Here is a 19,628-nt window from a genome sequence, read left to right as displayed (position 1 = left end):
GGAGCTTCAGCATCAGTCCTTCCAACGTATATTCAGGACTGATTTCCTTTAGAATTGACTGGTTTGATCTCCTTGCAGTCCAAGGGACTCTCAGGAGTCTTCTCCAACACCACAGTTCAAAAGCATCAATTCTTCAGTGCTCAGCTTTCTTTATGGTCTAATTCTCACATTCATACATGACTACTGGAAAAACTATAGCTTTGACTAAATGGACCTTTGTGGGCAAAGTAATGTCTCTTTTTTAATATGCTGTCTATGTTGGTCATGGCTTTTCTTCAAGAAACAAATGTCTGAAATTAATTTCATGGCTGCAGTCACATTCTGCAGTGATTTTGGAGCCCAAGGGAAAAAAGTCTGTCACTGTTTCCATTGTTTTCCTATTTGCTTGAAGTGATGGGACTGGATGTCATGATCTTAGTTTTTTGAATGTTGAGTTTTAAGCCAGCTTTTTCACTCTCCTCTTTTACTTTCATCAAGAGGCTCTTTAGTTCCTCTTTGCTTTCTGCCAAAAGGGTGGTGTCATCTACATATCTGAGGTTATTGATACTTCTCCCTGCAATCTTGATTCCAGCTTGTGCTTCATACAGTCCAGCATTTTGCATGATGTACTCTGCATATAAGTTAAATAAGCAAGGTGACAATATACAGCCTTGACATATCCCTTCCCAATTTGGAACGAGTCTGTTCCAGCAACAGTTCTAACTGTTGCTTCTTGACTTGCATACAGATTTCTCAGGAGTCAGGTAAGGTAATCTGGTATTCCCATCTCTTTAAGAATTTTCCACAGCTTGTTGTTCTTCAAGCACTCGATCAGATCTAATCCCTTGAATCTATTTGTCACTTCTACTGGATAATTGTAAGGGATTTGATTTAGGTCATACCTGAATGGTCTAGTGGTTTTCCCTACTTTCTTTAAGTCTAAGTTTTGCAATAAGGAGTTCATGATCTGAGCCACAGTCAGCTTCCAGTCTTGTTTTTGCTGATTGTATAGAGCTTCTCTGTCTTAGGCTGCAAAGAATAAAATCAATCTGATTTTGGTATTGACCATCTGGTGATGTCCACGTGTAGAGTCATCTCCTGTGTTGTTGGAAGATGGTATTTGTTATGACCAGTGCATTCTCTTGGTAAAACTCTATTAGCCTTTGCCTGCTCCTTTGCCCTGCCCTGTTCTATAGCTTAGCTCCAAAATTTAGCCCTTGATTCATCTTGCATTACCTTCTGTGTATGGTATTACATCAGGTCCACCCTCAAAATTCTGCACGTGAGGTCAGGGTTTTGCAGTGCCGTTTTTTGAATGTGTTCTTTGCCCAGTGATCAGTCTTAGCACTTCTATCAGAAATCAAGTAAAAATTGAAGAGAGGGTTTGTTTCTTGGTTCTCAAGTCTATTACATGGTCTGTATGTCTCTCCCAATGCAGTAACACACATCTGGAAGATTATTTTGACTCTTTGGTGTCCTTGAAATTCCATATGAATATTATTTTTCCCAATTCAGAAAAAAATAAACTCTGAGATTTAATAGGAATGAAATGAGTATCTATTTTTACTGAATAGTATTGTTATTTGAACATTACTAAGCATTCTAATATTTAAACATGAGTTGTTTTCCAATTATTTAAGTTTTCTTTAAGCAGTGTTTTAGAGTTTTCAGGGTAGAACCATTTCACCTCCTGGACTGAATTCTGAAATATTTTATATTATGTTTAAATTTTTATTGTAGTATCATTGGTGTTCAGTGTTATATCAGCTTTAGGCATACAGCAAAGTCAGTCAGTTAAATATATTCGTATATCCACTGTCTTTTAGATTCTTTTTACACAGGGGTTAATGCAGAATACTGAATAGAGTTCCCTGTGCTATAGAGTAGGTCGTTATTAGTTATCTACTTTATATAGAATAATACGTGTATGTTGATCCCAGTCTCCTAATTTATCCCTTCTGGCCACCCCTCACTTTCCCCTCTGGTAACCATAGGTGTGTTTTCTATATCTGTGTTTCTATTTCTGTTTTATTGATAACTGTATTTATGGCAACATTTCAGATTTTGCATATAAGTGATATCATACGATATTTGTCATTTTCTGTCTGACTTACATCACTGGCTGTGAGAATCTCTACGTCCACCCATGTTTCTGCAAATACCAGTATTTTGTTCATTTTTATGACTGAGCAATACTCCATTGTGTACATGTACCACTTCTTCTGCACTCATTTGTCTGCTGATTGACAGAGTGGTTCCATGTCTTGGCTATTGTAAACAGTGCTGCAGTGAACCCTGGGGTGCATCTATCTTTTTGAATAACCATTTTCTCTGGATATATGCCCTGGTATGGGACTGCTGGATCTTATGGTATTAATAGTTCTGTATATTGTTTTTTTAAGGAAACTGTATATTCTTCTCCATCATGGTTGTGCTTACCTACATTCCCAGCATTAGTGTAGGAGAGTTCCCTTTCCTCATTACCCTCTCCAACATTTTTACTTTTATATGCATTTATTTTTTGCTGCGTTTATTCCTGGGCCATCAATTTTTATTTCTTCAGTTTCTCCTGGGGTATCTTTTTCTTCTGTACAACCTCCTCTTCTGGTTTAGGAGCAATGTACTTCTCCAGTTAGCACCTCAGTGTGGCAGGGAGCGTTCACATGTGGGTGGATCTGACCATGAGTCTGTAAGTCCTGCACCGCCTCCTGGGGGCTTTGTTCACCTGAATGTGCTCAATGACCAGAGAACCTACATCTAAGCCCTTAAGTTCAGCACTCTGCATTTCTGAGCATGTGCAGTAAAACTCAGCACTTTTCTCAGGCCACTGACCCTGCGTCCAGCCCCACTGTTTGGCCTGTGGACACCGACCAGCTCCACGCTGGAATGATGGAATGGCACACATCGCTTGTTTACTGTGACATCCTTCAGATGCTTGGTGGCTTTTCAGATACGCATACACTTAATGGTCTGGGCGGTTTCTCGAGTGTTCTTAAAGTGAACACGAAGATTTGAACCTCTTGATCTGCATGATTTGTGAGGCTTTCTGGAACAAGTGTATTGTGCTCCATTTTTAGAGGTCACTTCAGACCCTGTAAATTTTATGATGATGGCCATTCTGACCTATATGATATCTCAGTGTAGTTCTAATTTTCACTAATAATTGGTGGTGTTGAGCATCTTTTCACGTGCTGTTGGCCATTTGTATGTCTTGTTAGGAGCAATGTCTGTTCAGGTTTTTGGATCACTATTGATTGTGTTCTTGGCATCCTCTATATATTCTGGATCTTAAACCTATAACAGGCCTATGGTTTGCAAACATTTTCTACCATTTTCTAGTTTTCCTTTCACTCTCATGATAATGTTCCATGACTAATAGAAGCTTTTCATTTTTCTGAGGACCAGTGAATCTAATTTTCATTGTTTCCTATGCCTTTGGTGTCATATTTTAGGACCCAAAACCCAAGCCAAGATCATGATGATGTGTGTCTGTGTTTTGTCAGTGTTCTTAGCTTAGGCTGAGGGTTTGTTTCTGTGTTCCAAGTCTATTCCATGGTCTGTATGTCTATTTGAATGCAGTAACACACTTTTGCAAGATAAATTTGGCTCTTCAGTGTCTTTTGGAATTCCATATGAATATTAGGATTTTTTCCCCCAATTTGAGGAGGGAGAGCTCTCAGATTGAATAGGAGTGAAATGAATCTGTTTATTGGGCTGACTAGTATTGTTATTTGAAGCGTTCTAATATTTAAACATGGACTGTATTCCAATTATTTAGGTCCTCCTTAGGCAATGTTTTAGAGTTTTCAGCGTAGAAGCCTTTCACTTCCTTGATTGAATTCTGAAATGTTATGTTATTTACAAATTTTTATTGGAGTGTAGTTGGTGTACAATGGTCATCAGTTTCAGGCAAACAGAAAAGTGAATCAGTTTGACATGTCGTATAGCCACTCTGCTTTAGATCTTTTCATGTAGGGATTAATGCAGAATACTGAGTAGAGTTCCCTGTGCTATAGTAGGTCTTATTGGTTATCGATTATACATAGAGTAGTGTGTACATGTTGATCCCAGTCTTCTAATTTATCCTTCCTGGTCACCCCTCCCTTTCCTCTCTGGTAACTGTAGGTTTACTTTCCATATCTGTAACTCTATTTCTACTCTATAAGTAAGTTCATTTATATCAATTTTTTAGCTTTTGCATATGAGTGGTATCATATGATATCATTTTTTGTCTGACTTACGTCAGTGACTATGAGAATCCCCTGGTCCATCCTCGTTGCTGCAAATGGTAGTATTTCGCCCATTTTCAGGGCTGAGTAATACTCCATTGCATATATGTACCCCTTCGTCTTTACCCGTTTGTCTGTCTATAGAAACTTAGGTTGCTTCCATGTCTTGGCTATTGTAAATAGTGCTGCAGCGAACCCTGGGGTGCACGTATATTTTCAAATAATGGTTTTCTCTGCATATATGCCCTGGAGTGGGACTGTTGGCTCATATGGTAGTTCTATATATGGTTTTTTAAGAAATCTGTATATTCTTCTTCATCACACTTGTACCCATTTTACATTCCCACCAATAGTGTAGGAGAGTTCTCTTTTCTCCACATCCTCTCCAGCATTTATTGTTTGTAGATTTTTTGATGATGGCCATTCTGGCCTGTGTGAGGTTGTATCTCATAGTTTTGATTTCCATTTCTTTAATAATCAGTTATATCCTGCATATTTTATGTGCTCTTGGCCATTTGTACATCTTTTTTGAGAAATGTTTAGGTTTTGGCTCATTTTTTAAATGTTCTTTTTTATAAAATTTTATTTAATTGGAGGCTAATTACAATATTGTAGTGGGTTTCACCACACATCGACACGAATCAGCCATGGGTGTACCCCCCTCCCACCTCCCCACCCCCATGCCATCCCTCAGGGTTGTCCCAGTGCACGTGCCCTGTCTCATGCATCGAACCTGGACTGGCGATCTAGTTCACCTATGGTAATATACATGTTTCAATGCTATTCACTCAAATCATCCCACCCTCACCTTCTCCCACAGAGTCCAAAAGTCTGTTCTTTATCTCTGTGTCTCTTGCTGTCTCGCATTTTTAAATTGTGCTGTTGACATCTTCTGTATACTCTGGATATTAATCCCATAGGCAGCCTGTGGGTTGCAAACATTTTCTGCCATTCTCTTGGTTGTCTTTTCACTCTCTTGAGAATGTCCTGTGACACATGGAAGTTTTGCATTTTTTTTTTAAAGCAAGTGTATCTATTTTTGATTGTTTCCTGTGCCTTTGGTATCATATTTAATGAACTATGAACAAGCCCAGGTCATGGAGATGTTCACGGATGTTTTTCTACATATCTATAGGTTAGCTCCAAAATTTAGGCTGTGACTCATCCTGTGTTAACTTCTGTGGATGGTATGAGGTCAGGTCCACCCTCAAGATTTTGCCCGTGAGGTCCAGGTTTTGCAATGTCATTTGTTGGAAATGTTCTTGGCCCAGGGACCAGTCTTAGTACATCAGAAATCAAGTGAAAACAGAAGTGAGGTCTTGTTTGTGGATTCTCATATCTGTCCCATGGTCTGTAAGTCTATTCTAATAATGCATTACCACTGTTTTGCAAGATTTGGGGCTCTTTGGTGTCCCTTGGAATTCCAAAGAATATTAGGATTTTCCCCCATTTTTAAAATAAAAAGATAAAGTAACTCTGAACTATGGAGAACAGTATGGAGGTTCTTTGAAAAACTAAAAATAGAGCTGTCATATGATCCAGCAGTCTCACTCCTACACATATATCCAGAGAAAAACATGATCCAAAATGATCTATTCACCCCAATATTCACTGCAGCACTGTTTCCAACAGCTAAGACATGGAGTTCACCTAAATGTCCATTGGCAGTGGAATGGATAAAGAAGATGTGGTATATTATGTAATGGAGTACTACTCAAAGTCTTTTTTAAAAAATGGAATAATTTGCAGCAGCAAATTATTGCTGTTCATTTGCAGCAACATGGATGAACCTAGAGATAGTCATACCGAGTGAAGTAAGGCAGAGAAGGAGAAATGTTGTAGACATACCATATATGTGGAATCTAAAAGGAAATGATACAAATGAACTTACAAAACAGAAACAGACTCACAGACTTAGTGAAGGTACTTGTTTTTTGCCAGGGAGGAGGGTAAGGATGGGGGGAAGGGATAGTTATGGAGTTTGGGATGTACATGTACACACTGCTATAATTAAAACTGGATAACCAATAAAAACCTACAATATAGCACATGGAACTCTGCTCAATATTATCTGGCAGCCTGGATGGGAGGGGAGTTTGGGGGACAATGGATACATGGATATGTATGGCTAAGTCCCTTTGCTGTCCGCCTGAATCTATCACAACATTGTTAATAAAGTATACTCCAACACAAAATGTTTTTAAAAATTAAATACAAACTGGAAAATAAAGAAACTCTTAGATTTAACAGGGATTGAATTTAATCTATATGTTATTCTGGAAAATACTATTATCTGAACAATATTAAGTATGAGTGAGTGTGTGAAAGTCGCTCAGTTGTGTCTGACTCTTTGTGACCCCGTGGGCTATACAGTCCATGGAATTCTCCAGGCCAGAATATTGGAATGGGTAGTCTTTCCCTTCTCCAGGAGTTCTTCCGAATGCAGGGATCAAACCCAGGTCTCCCGCATTGCAGACGGATTCTTTACCAGCTGAGCCACAAGGGAAGCCCAAGAATACTGGAGTGGGTAGCCTATCCCTTCTCCAGTGGATCTCCCAATCCAGGAATTGAACTGGGGTCTCCTGCATTACAGGTGGATTCTTTACCAACTGAGCTACCAGGGAAGGCCAATATTAAGCATACTAATCTTTAAACATGTGTTGTTTTCTATTTATTTAGGTCCTTTTAATTTAAGCAATGTTTTTAGAGGCTTCAGGGTACAGTCCTTTCACTTTATAAATCCTGAAATATTTTATATTTTTAATTTTTATTGAAGTTAGTTGATAATATCTTGTTAAGTTCTGGCATACAGCAAAGTGAATTATTCATATGCATTATGTATATCCACTCTTAGATTCTTTTCTTATATAGATTAAGACAGAATATTGAGTCGAGTTCCCTGTGCTGTACAGTAGGTCCTTATTATGTTTTATATATGTTGTATTGTGTATTTGTTGATCTCCCTACACACCTCCTAATTTCACTCTCTGCCGACCTCCTTCATCCTTTGGTGACCATAGGCTCGTTTTCTACATCTGTGACTATTTTTGTTTTGTAAATAAGTTCATCTGTACCATCTTTTTAGATTCCACATATACGCGATACCATATACTTGTCTTCCTTTGACTTGCATCACTTAGTATGAGAATCTCTCAGTCCTTTTATTCCTGCAAATGGCATTATTTTATTTTTTGATGTGATGGTTAACAAAATTGTTGCCTTAATGTCTCCCTCTGTTCATCATCAGTGTACAGGAACGTAAGAGATTTCTGTATTAGTTTTGTATCCTGCAACTTTACTGACTTTACTGATACTCTTTTCTGGTAGTATCTTTAGGATTTTCTACATATAGTATCATGTCATCTGCAAACAGGGACAGTTTTATTTTTTACAGTTTGAATTCCTTTTATTTTTCTTCTCTGACTGCTGTGGCTAGGACTTCCAAAACTATGTTGTATGAGTGGCAAAACATCCTTGTCTTGTTCCTGATCTTAGAGGAAATGCTCAACTTTTCACCACTGAGAATGATGTTAGCTGTGCATTTTTTGTAGATGTCCTTTATCGTGTTTAGGTAGGCTCCCTAACGCCCACTTTCTGGAGAATTTTTATCGTAAGTGGATGTTGCAGTTTTTCAGAAGCTCGTTGCAGGCTTCTCACTGCAGTGGCTTCTCTGGCTGCAGAGCACGGGCTCCAGGGCACATGGGCTTATTCGTTGTGGTGCATGAGCTTAGCTGTCCTGCGGCTTGTGGAATCTTCCTGGATCAGGGACTGAACCCGTGTCCCCTGCATTGCCAGGGGGATTCTTAACCACTGGACCTCCAGGGAAGTCCAATCTCTAGACCTGCAGTTCTATTCAGATTTTCTCTTTCTTCTTGAGTCAGTTTTGGTAGCTTGGGTATTCCTAGGAATTTGCTCATTTCATCTAAGCTATTTGTTGACATGCAGTTCATAGTATTCTTTTATGATCCTTTGCATTTCTGTGAAGTTGGTAGTTGAGGGGATGTATATTTTGAGGGGTCATTCTCAGTGTCCTAGATCACCTAACCGATTTGATTTCAGGGTTCCCAGAGAGATCACACATGATGAGTTTCCCCCTTGGGCGTTCCTCTTGGCTCTTCAGCTCCATCCTCCTCAGCCTCAGGACAAAGGTGGCCGCGCCAGCCCCAGGCCAAGGCATGGGAGCCGCCAAAGTCGGGTGCCTAGAACTGGACCAGGGTTTACCGAGCACTCAGTGTGGAGCAGGCCTTACTCCTCACAGCAGCCCTGGCACCTGCCACCCATCACTGTTCCCATTTTACCAATAAGACAGCCTCAGCGACATAAGGTACTTGCATAAGGTCACAAAACCAATGTGGACCTATTTGAAATCAGGCCTGCTATCTGTGCATATTTCAGCAACTATGCTACACAGCCTCCTCCCTTCCCAAGGGACAGCTCCCTAGAACGGGAACAGCTCCTAGAGAGCTTAGGCTCCAGCTTATCCCTCCCTCCCTCCTCCTCCACAGGTTTGATAGTGGAGCCCCCTCAGTGCCTCCACCACAGAATCTCCATCCACTGCTGTAGAAGTAGCAAGTACCTGCCACACAGTGCCCAGTACCAGGGAAGAAGCACAGTGCGGAACATGCGTGAGCAGGGCAGGTCAGCAGAGGGTGTGTATGTACTGAGCTGGCATATCTGAAAAATAATCTCTGGGAAGACCCAGAGAAACTGGTGGTAGTCGTTCCCTTGGAAAGGTGGGGGTGGAGGGGTTGCTGTTTAGAACTGGACTTAGATCTCACGGTAGGCAGTGTTGTGTCTGCTTTATACTCACAGGTGGGGACACACACACACACTTCTAAGTGCTCAGCCTACAGACGGGCAGGGCAGGCTCAGTGAGTTCTCCCCACGCTGACTCATGACAGGAGGCAGGACCACTCAGGGGGCTGAAGGCAGTGGAATCTCACAGACCAAGGACTCCCAGAATTATTCGACCTCTCCGAATCTCAGACTCCTCATTTACATAGTGGGAGTAAGGATAATACCTACCTCAGACGGTTGTGGCAAGGATTAAAAGAGATAGCACTTGACGAGCAGAAGGCCTCCCTGACAGAGTGAGAAAGTTTTTAATTAATCCTGTCATTGAACTATTTATAGTCTCATTACCTCACCACCATTGATCCCCAGCCCAGTCTTCCCAGAGGAGGTTCAAGCCAACTCTGGTTTGTCAGAGGGTGGGGCGACAGTGTCCCCTGGTGGACATGTTCTGAACTGTGCCAGATAAGTTTGACCCATTAGAGAAAGCGCAGGGGTCAAAATTCAGCTTTATTTCTTCCCTTTTACCCATCAATATTTCAGCATGTACTACTTAAGAGCAACGATATACTCTTATATAACAGTATAATAAAGTAAATAGTATTATCCAATCCACACAGGAAACATTCACATTTTGCCAGCTGTTAGTATGGTGTTCTTTACAAGTAACTCTTTCCTAGTCTAGGAACTCTCCTGGATTATAAATGATGGTTGATTTGCCAGGGCTCTTTAGTATCTTTGGTATCCTTTAATCTCCTGAACCGTTTCTCAGCCTTTCTTGACCTTCCATGACCTCAACCATTTTGAGAGTTCAGGCCAGTTATTTTGCAAAAATGTCCTTCAACATGGATGTGCAGCTGTTTCTTCTTGGTTAGATTCATGTTATGAATTTCACAGGTGCTAGGCTGATGTTCACTCCAACTCCCCCGTGTGAGCATGTGGAGCCAAGTCACCCACAGTCACACAGCGAGTCAGGATCCCCCGGTCAGGAGCCTGACAGGTGCTCAGGATTCCCGCAGAAAGGCAAGAATTCCCCCCGCAGCCAGGGCCGCCTCCAGCCCTGCATGTTGGGTGCCTGTGGGCTGGGAGAGCAGCAGGGCTATTTTCACTGTGAGCATCCCACAACAGAGCTGCTCTCTGGACTTCATTTTCTGCTTTGCCCATTTCTGTTTCTTACCTTTATGATGTTTTCATTCCACAAATGATACATACATCTCTTTTGTTTTTAGCAGAATATTTGGGACAAAGCTAAAGTCCCCTTTGAAATCTTCCCCCTCCCCATTTCCTTCTCCCTCTTCCAGAAGTAGCCAGTTATCAGTTTGGTGTGACAGAGAGCTGGCTACATTGCCAGGAAAAATAGTGCAGAATGGCGTAAGTAGCTGGAGCCAGCAGAGTATGTACGTGTACTTAGCTGTATGGCATCCTCTTTCCACAGATGTCAGTCATTCCTCAAATTTCCCTGGATGGGGACCTGGGGCCTGAGCTATTCACTTTCTCCTCCATCACCATGTTCCAGCATGTGGCCACAGCAGTGGCTACTTAGCCGATGCCCTCTGGATGGACATCTAGGCTGTTTACAGGGCTTTGCTATGATGAAACACACTGCCCCGTGCACCAGATCCAGGGCTTCTGAGGGAAGTACCCACTTTCAGGATCTGACACTGCCCCTTGGGCATGATGCTTGAGTCAGGACTCCTCACGTGGGAGATGAAGAGGTTTCGATGCGTTTGTTCTGTTAGAACTGCAGGACTCTTGGGACCTCTGAGAATACCTGGGCTGGGCTTCCCTGGGGCGTTTCAAGGATTCTTCTGGTTCCAAAATAGTGCAGGGACATGGAGGTGGTGAGCTAGTGAGTCCGGATACTCACCCCAAATCCAATGAGAAGTCTCTGCCTCTACCTGGGTTTCAATTACGTTTCTTTAAAAAAAATTCTTAATTCAAAACTCTGATACGGCTTGACTCATTACCTGGCCCAGGAATCCCATCTGTATCATGCATACCCACTGGTCCTGTTAATGCTACACCCATGCTCTTTATATATAGAAATTTGTTAGCTGTGCTGGGGCTCACAAGATCTTTGATCTTTATTGCAGCATGTGGGATCTAATTCCTTGACCAGTGATTGAACCTCGGTCCCCTGCAATGGGAGTGCGGAGTCCTAGCTACTGGGCCACCAGGGAACCTCCCACCCATGTTCTTATTGTTGCTCCATGACTTTTACCAAGCTCCCAGCCAACAAACCCCAAGTGTCTGAAAGTGCTACCCTCGTGCCATCGAGGTTGTTTTTGCTGTCCTTTGGGGGGATTTTTGGCCATATCATGCAGCTTGTGGGATCTTAGTTCCCCAACCAGGAATCAAACCCAGGCCTTCAGCACTGACACATGGAGTCCTAACCACACTGCACCACCAGGGAATTCTCATGGAGTTGGTGTTTCTTACTTTTGGTTTTTCTAGGAGTATGGTTGATTTACGATGTTTTATTTCAGGTGTGCAGCAAAGGGATTCAGTTATACATCTCTACATGGCCATTTTTCTCAGCCTCTGTTCCCATACAAGCTATTAAAGCATGCTGAATAGAATTTCCTGTGATATAGAGTAGGTCTTTGTTGATGATCTATCATATTATATATATATATGTGTGTGTGTATAGGTTTCTTTCACCTAATTTATCCTTTCCTCTCACCTTTCCCCTTTGGTAAGCATGTTTCTTGTCCAAGTCTCTGAGTCTATTTTTTTTTTGCAAATTAGTTTATATGGGATGAGTTTTTGAGTCCACCTGTAAGTGACATCACATGATGGTTAGCTTTATTTAGTATGATCATCTCTGGGTCCATTCATGTTGCTGAGAAGGGTCTTCTTTTCTTCTTCTTTATGGCTAAGATTCCATTGTCTCTCTTCTTCCTTATCCATTCATCAGTCCATGACATTCTCGCCACTCTGGTGTCTTGGTTATTCTAAATAGTGCTGTGGTGAACGCTGGGGTGCCTGTGTCTTTTCTCCGGATGCATCCCCAGGTGTGGGAATACCTGATCAACTGGTAGCTCTATTTTCAGTTTCTTGAGGAATCATGCCTAGAGAATCCCAGGGACGGGGGAGCCTCATGGGCTGACGTCTCTGGGGTCACACAGAGTCGGACATGACTGAAGTGACTTAGCAGCAGCAGAGGAATCGTGGTACTGTTCTCCATGTGGCTCTTTACACTTTGCATTCAAGGACACTGTAGGTGTCCCTTTTCCCCACATCCTGTTCAGCATGTATCCTTAGTAGATGTTTTAAAGATAATCACTGACTGGTGGGAGGTGATACCTTGTTGCAATTTTGAGTCCCTTATCTCTAATCATTAGCCATGTTAACCATCTTTTCCTGTGCTTTTTCTTTTTAAAATAATAGTGAAACTAATATTTACCTCTTGAAATTGGCCTCCAGAAAGTCATCCTGATTTGAATTCTTTTTTGATTACCTCTCCCCGGATATTTCTTGAGAGCTGGGGCTGCAGGCCTTGTAATGTTCAGGGCCGAGCTGCTGTTACCGGCAGTGTCCACACCGAGGCAGCACGTATGTTCCCAGCGGTGTCCCAGCAGACCCCAAGGCGGCCATCCACAATTCTGGGGAGCTTCTCAGGATGACCCTTGGTGGCTTGCCTCAAGTGTTCCCACACCTTCCTGTGAGGCAGGGACTGTTTAAAAGCCACATCTCTGGATCTCTCTCCCAGAGGTTCTGAGTGGATGGGACTGGGGGAGGCTGGGAATGTGCATTTTGTCAAGTCCCCCAGGGGCCTCTGAGGGAGCGGCTTCACCTCTCTGCTCCCCACTTCTGCCCCACTCCGGCAAACTCGAGCTCAACCAAGCAGGGAGAACTAGGAAGTCATTCATTTCATCCAAAGTTTTCATTTCTTGGGCAGGAGGAGCAATCAATTAGAAGTCATTAATTAGAACCCGCAGGAGCCACCTATCTGAACCTGGGTTCCCTGAGTGGGGCGCCTCGGTGTGCTGGAGAGGCTGTTAAAATGCAGATGCTCGGGCCACACACGCATCTGCCACAGAGGAATACTTGGGGGCACAGCCAGGGAATCTGCATTTGAATCAAGCTCTCCAGAGTGGCCGCTGAGCCCAACACCTTCCACGCCCCTAAGAGGTGAGAGAAACTGAGGATCCAAGCCTAAGAGTGACTTGTCTTCAATCACATCACACGCTTATGGCAGAACTCTCTCTAGACAGAGGCTCCTCGCATTACAGAACTCCAGCACTTAACTGTCCAGCGTGCCTGAGAGCTGTCACCTGAGACACCCCATCTGGCTGTCCTGGGACAGGCCCCTACCGTCTAGAAAGGCTGCGGTTTATCGTCTGTGGGATTGGTCTTTGATCTGATCATCACTGTGTGTACAGGGGTGGCCACACTGGCCATGGTGTGAACACCCTTCTCTCTACTGCTCCTGTGGGCCTTGAAAAAAGGTCAGACAGACAGATGTGACCAAGGTGTACAAACAGAACCCCACTTTATTAGCAGTTAGTTCGAGATTGTACATTAATGGAGGAAGGTTCCCACGTTCAACACAACCCAAAACGGCTGGTTTGAGAGCCCTGATCAGCTGAGTGGGGAAGCACCCTCCTCTCTCCTCCCCACTGACAAAGGAAGGAAACCTCTGCCTGTTCCCCTAACCTGCCCCCCGCCCCTCAGTCAGCCCTCTCCTCTCTCCCCAGGAAATGACATGAATTTCATGCACAAATTACAAAAGGAGCCCTCTTGCTGATAATAAAAGCTAGCACAGTCATAGAAAACCCTCATCGCCCTCCTTCTCCTCAAGGGCCACAGAGAGGAAGGAGGGAGGGATGAACTTATTAGGGTGAAACACAGCCAGAGTCTGCCCTGGGCCCTCGACACTGACTGCACAAGGCCCACGGCTCTCCCTGGTGGGAGCTGGCGAAGGGAAGCCGTGGGGACAGGCAGCCCCAGCCAGCTAAGCAAGCCGGAAGCCCGGCACTGCCTCAAGTGCAGGGGGACCTCCATCCCCACCTCGAGAGCAGACTCCCTTTCTTCTTTGATGTCTGAAAAGCCCACGCTGTAGCCCCATCTGCTTGTTCTAGATGGGGAAATTAAGTCCCTGGGAGGAAAACTGTCACTGAGCTACTCAGTGCACACAACTTGGACACAACTTCACATCTGCCTCCAGCCCAGTGCTCTTTCTCCGCAACCGCGGCCTGGGCAAGGTGCCCCACCCCCCTTCTTTGGTGCGTTCCTGCGGCTCTGCCCTCATGCACACAGACCATGGGCCTCCAGGAAGCGAAAACCCAGAGATGCGAAACAGAGAAAGAGATACTACTTGGTGCCCTGTGGTCCAGTCCCAGGATCAGAAGGAGAACAGGACCTTCTGAGTCCAAGATGCCTCATTTCCCACAGGCCCAGCCTCCACGCGTGCAGCCTCTTCCTTCCAGACTCCCCCAGCCCCATCGTGAAGCTGCCTCCCCCACCCCTCTGTTGGCCTGGCACTTGGTACAGGTGACAGCGAAGGGACTGAAGTCTTAAGTCAGCAACAGAAGCTAACACTCCCCATAGCCTAGATCGCCCTTTCCGGTACAGGGCCTTGAAGAAACAGATCAGCTTGTGGGACAAGCCTCAGAAATAACGTCATTTAAAAAACCAAAGTGAGCAGAATGGAAACTTCACTGCCTTGAAAGAGATTTTAGAAAATACACTTCCAAGATGCAACTTGTGTACCTTAACTAGGCCCTAATTCTAAAACCAGGCATAAATTATCTGGGGGAACTTTAAATAGGGACTGATGTTGCTGGGAAATGACTGTTGTCTTGGGTGTGATGGCGGGCCAACTGAAGAAAAATGACCTACCTCTTAGAAGATGCACGCTGAAGTATTTGGGGTGGAGTCTTAATGATAACTGCAACTTTTAAACTAGTTCAGAAAAAACGTACAGACAAAAAGATTAAAAAAACGTGGCAAAATGTTCACTGTAAGTCTAAACCATGGGTAGTGGGAGTTAGTCATAAAATATTTGGTACAACATTTACTTGCTCTTTCTAACATACCTGTGGGGACAGCTCCATGTTGGGACCAACTGGTCTCTGCAGGTCAGCCCAGCAGTTTCCACCTGCTGGGAACAGACCACTGTTCCCTTGCTGGGCCCTAGAGGCACTGGCTGCTCCTATTGAGAGGTGCAGGAGAGACCCATCCTTACACCTCAGACTCTTTCTCCAAGTGCAAGACGCCTGCTGTGGGCAGCTGTAGAACCCCGGGGACACAGCACACCTGCTCCCAGCCTGGGGCACAGGCGTGCAGAGGAGATGGCAGAAGGGGGACAGAGTTTCTGCTCTTGTTTTCAGGCCAGACAGTGACTTAGTGACATGGAGGATGCAGAGGACGCTGCACCACTGACCTCTGGTTTTCTCCCCTCTCAGGGGGATCTGTGTACTCAGTAGCCAAAGAGCCCCTAGGGCTCTCTTCCCTCCCCAGTACCTCCAAGTCCTGGCAGGGGGTCCTTGAGACAGATTCCTTTAGTGGGAAGGGAAAAAGTAGCAGTGACAAGACAGACTTACAACACGTGACAGGTCAAGTCCCTGGGATTTCCTCTGCTCCCCCAGGGTCTCAAACCTGCCTGTCTCTTCCTCAGGCTGGAGGACAAGGGGACCGGACCCACCCGCCCCTCGAAGACAGACCTCAGATGGTGGGAGCTGTGAGGTCCTCATCACAGAACACAAGCCTCACACTGAAGGACGGGAAGGGAGGCTGGGCTCTGCACTGCGGAAGCCGCTGCCAGCTCTGGGAGCCTGGTTCCTGGTGCAAGGAAGTCCTCACGAGCATGCATGCAGGCATGCCACCCAGTCTTCAGACACTCCGCTCCTCAGCCCCCGCCGGGCTGGCAGCGCCAGGTTCTAAGGCCCCATGAAAAGCATAATGGGAACACTTCCCTTAGGGGACGGTAGAACCACATGCAGCCGGCTCCGCAGAACACTCCACTTCTCCATTCCACGGAGACCCTGGGAACCAAGATCCGGGTTTCCAGGCTGGGAAAGGGCCTTCTGAGGTGGGGCGAGCACAACAGGGATGCAGATCTGGGACTGAGAAGGCACCGCGCTGGGAAGGAGTGGTTTGTCCCCATATCCTGGAATGACCAAAGGCGTGACCAAGGGAGGGACAGCAACCTGGCAGAGCAGGGTCCCAAGGATGGGCTCAGAGGCAGTGTGGCATTGGAAGAAGAGCTCTGGGCATGGAAGCGGGAGCCTCAAGTTTGCTTCTTGGCCCTGCTCCCAGTCAATTCTGTGACGTCAGCCCAGGAGGCCACCTCCCCTTTCTGGAGCTGTGTCCACACCCGTTGAAGGACCCCTCAGCCCCAACATCCTATGAACAAAGACCAGGCTCTCTAGAAAGGATTTCCGAGGCGTCAGTTCAAAGCTGAACTGGCAGTGGGAGGGACTGGGGAAGAGGCACCCCAGGCTTAGTCACTTCACATTGTTAGGAGGAGGGTAGGAGCAGGCCCCCACCAGAAACTAGCCCAGAGATCCCCTTGTCTGCAGAGGGGCCTGGAGACAGCTCTGGGGGGTCCTGGGGGCCCCCAAGCTCCCAGGGCAGCTCCCAACCTAGCACCATGTGAGGGGAAGGGGGACAGGCCAGCATTTAGCCCCGGGGTCTCCTACCTCAGCCTGGCTGTTTGCTTTGATCAGAAGTCCCCTGGGATCACCGCACTTCATGAAGCCAGACTTCCTGGAGACAGTAGGTCTTCCCTCTGCATCTCACCACCCCTGTTCTGGAGTAGCTGCAGGGCAGCCATGGCACTTGACCTCTCCAAGGGCACATCCATCCTGTGTCCTTGAGGCCCCCACACGTGAAGATACATACCACGCCCCCATCCCATGCTCTAGCACTGAGATAGGACACCCTTTGAGACTGGGGCTTGCCACCATTCTGTATGACTGAATTAAAAACAAACCCAACCAAAAAAATATAATATATATATATATATATATATATATACACACAGTTATATATATATATGTAACACAGTGCAACCCCAGCACCCAGGGTATAAACTCTGGCACCAAGAAAAAAAAAAATTAAAATACTTTAGCTTCTTAGTACTTGGGAAGTTAAGGGGGGCTCTAGGTACCCTCGGCCCCAGGGAGCTGGCATCAGGAAGAGATGGTGGTCTCACCAACTCTGTCCAGCATCCGCCTGGGGTCAAGGCAGGGGCCTGGGGGCAACAAATGTACACTGGAGCATGTATACAGCCGGCCCCATGACCGCCTCAGTCTCTTACCACAGGAAACACCACGCATGTCATGTCCCAGGAGGAGAGAGGGAGCAGGGTTGAGGACTGGGTCTCTGGGTCCAAATGGCATGGCAGTGCCCCCAGGGCCCTGAAGGTGGCCTTGAGAACCGGGTGGGTACTGTATGAACCAGCGGTTCTATCCCCAAAGCGGGAAGGTGAGATGCAAAGGTATGAGCTGCAATGGGTGTGGAGGTCCAGCATTCTCTCAAGGTGGCACCCTCACACCCTGCCTATGGCTGCCTCTGGGTTTCCAGCTGATCCTTCTGAAGAGCCTGGCTTGAAACATCAGCGAAACATCCAATTTCTCTCCCTGGTTTGCCAGAGGCCCCAGCTGGACCCTTGTCCTTGTTGTCGGGAGGACAGAGACGATGTGGCAGCTAATACTGAGTGGACGCCCTACAGGGGCAGGGAGTGATGGATGGAGAGAGAGCACGGTGGGTAGACACAGTGAGGGCCAGAGAACAGAGTCTTGTAGACTCCTTCCTACCAGCCTGTGGTCCTCCACCAACAGGAAGTGGCCTCTCCATGAAAGACTGTAAGCGGAATGGACCTCAGGTGGCAAGGGAGGTCCGAGAGGCCACCGACTGCGTGCTGGATGCTCTGAGGCACGTGGGCACCTGCTTGGGCTCTCCTCCTGGCTGGCCCGGGCCACGGCGGAGTATTGCTTGTGAGTGCTTGGCCAGCCGGGCCCCACTCCCCACTCTGCAGGTCAGTCTGGCTCAGCGTGTGGCGGGATGTCCCTGCCGTCACATTCAGTCCAGCGGTGGGGGCCGCAGCTACCTGGTGTTCTGCAGCTCCTCCCGGAGCCAGGTCGGCAGTGTCTGGCCCATCTTGTACAGCAGCTTGGAAAGCTCGACGTTGTGGTCCCGGTAATAGTCCTTCAGGAAGGCGCGGGACTGCAACAGGAAGGGAAGCTCAGACGTTGGTCATGTGCTGGTTCGAGTGACCCCCGCCCCCGCCTCTGGAAAACCAGCACTCCGCTGCCATTATCCCCCACTCCCATTATTTATTCACAGCCTTCTTCAAAATGGTAACCTTCAAAAGAAAACACATAGTAGAAGCACCAAACTATAGTGCACAAGGTCGAAACTCGTGATTGGGAGGAGAGAGAGAGAATTAGCCAAGAGTATTTTGTTGAGGATTTTTGCATCCATGTTCATCAGTGATATTCACTGATAATTTTCTCTTTTTCTGTGGTAGTATCCTCATCTGGTTTTGGTATCAGGGTGGGTGATGGTGGCCTCACAGAATGAGTTTGGGAGTGTTCCTTCCTCTGCAATTTTTTGGAAGAGTTTCAGAAGGTTAACTCTTCTCTAAATGTTTGATAGAATTTATCTGTAAAGCCTTCTGGCCCTGGACTTTGGTTTGTTGGGAGTTTTTTAATCACATTTTCCATTTCAATTTAAGTACTTATGATTGGTGTGTTCATATTTTCTATTTCTTCCTCATTCCGTCTTGGCAGGTTGTACCTTGCTAAGAATTTATCCATTTCGTCTAGGTTGTCTATTTTGCTGGTGTTTAGGTAAGTGCTGAGAGTAGTTTCCAATGGTCCTCTGAATTTCTGTGGTGTCAGTTGTAGCTTTTCCTTTTTCCTTTCTAATTTTATTGATTTACACCTTTTCCCCTTTTTATCTTGATGAGCCTGGCTAATGGTTTATCAACTTTATCTTTTCAAAGACCCATCTTTTAGTTTCATTGATCTTTTCTACTGTTTTCTTCATCACTATTACATTTATTTCTGCTCTGATCTTTATCCTCAACAAAATACTAGCAATTCTAATCCAACAATATAGTAAAAGGATTATACACCATGATCAAGTGGGATTTATTTCAGGGATACAAGGATTTTTCAGTATCTTCAAGTCAATTAGTGTGATACACCCCATCAACAAATTGAAGAATAAAAACCATATGATCATCAATTGATGCAGAAAAAGCTTTTGACAAAACTCAACACCAATTTATGATTAAAATCTGTCCAGAAAGTGGGCATAGAGAAAACCTACCTCAACATAACAAAAGCCATAAATGTCAAACCTACAGCTAACATCATTCTCAATGGTGAAAAGCTGAAAGTATTTCCTCTAAAATCAGGAACAAGACAAGGATGTCCACTCTCGTCACTTTTATTCAACATAGCTTTGGGAGTCCTAGCCATGGCAATCAGAGGGGGAAAAAAAAGAAAGAAAAGGAATCCAAATTGGAAAAGAAGTAAAACCATCACTGTTTGCAGATGATGCACTATACAAAGAAAATCCTACAGGTGTTACCAGAAAGCTACTAGAGCTCGTCAGTGAATTCGGTAAAGTTGCAGGATACAAAATTAATACACAGACATCTACTGCATTTCT

The 19,628-nt window shown here is 45.3% G+C and overlaps 2 protein-coding genes across 6 annotated transcripts in view; one reads left to right on the top strand and one right to left on the bottom strand.

The window, feature by feature from the left end:
* Positions 1–16,485, top strand: part of LOC147369682 (uncharacterized) — a 148,255-nt gene extending 131,770 nt beyond the window's left edge. The window contains exon 4 of the mRNA XM_086412469.1: positions 15,622–16,485. Within this exon, the coding sequence (XP_086268595.1) occupies positions 15,622–15,897 (276 nt within the window). The 3' untranslated portion in view covers positions 15,898–16,485. The remainder of the gene's footprint in view (positions 1–15,621) is intronic.
* Positions 13,478–19,628, bottom strand: part of NDST1 (N-deacetylase and N-sulfotransferase 1) — an 87,935-nt gene continuing 81,784 nt past the window's right edge. For all 5 annotated transcript variants that reach the window (XM_086412452.1, XM_086412453.1, XM_086412455.1 and 2 more), the window contains one exon: positions 13,478–18,173. In XM_086412452.1, the coding sequence (XP_086268578.1) occupies positions 18,054–18,173 (120 nt within the window). In that variant the 3' untranslated portion in view covers positions 13,478–18,053. The remainder of the gene's footprint in view (positions 18,174–19,628) is intronic.

Source organism: Bos grunniens, chromosome 7, assembly GCF_055505025.1.
Source record: "Bos grunniens cultivar Pamir isolate PY7600 chromosome 7, Bosgru_T2T1.0, whole genome shotgun sequence".
Taxonomy (NCBI): domain Eukaryota; kingdom Metazoa; phylum Chordata; class Mammalia; order Artiodactyla; family Bovidae; genus Bos; species Bos grunniens.
The sequence above is the reverse complement of the archived record's forward strand: the minus strand, read 5'-3'. Positions and strand labels throughout refer to the sequence as shown.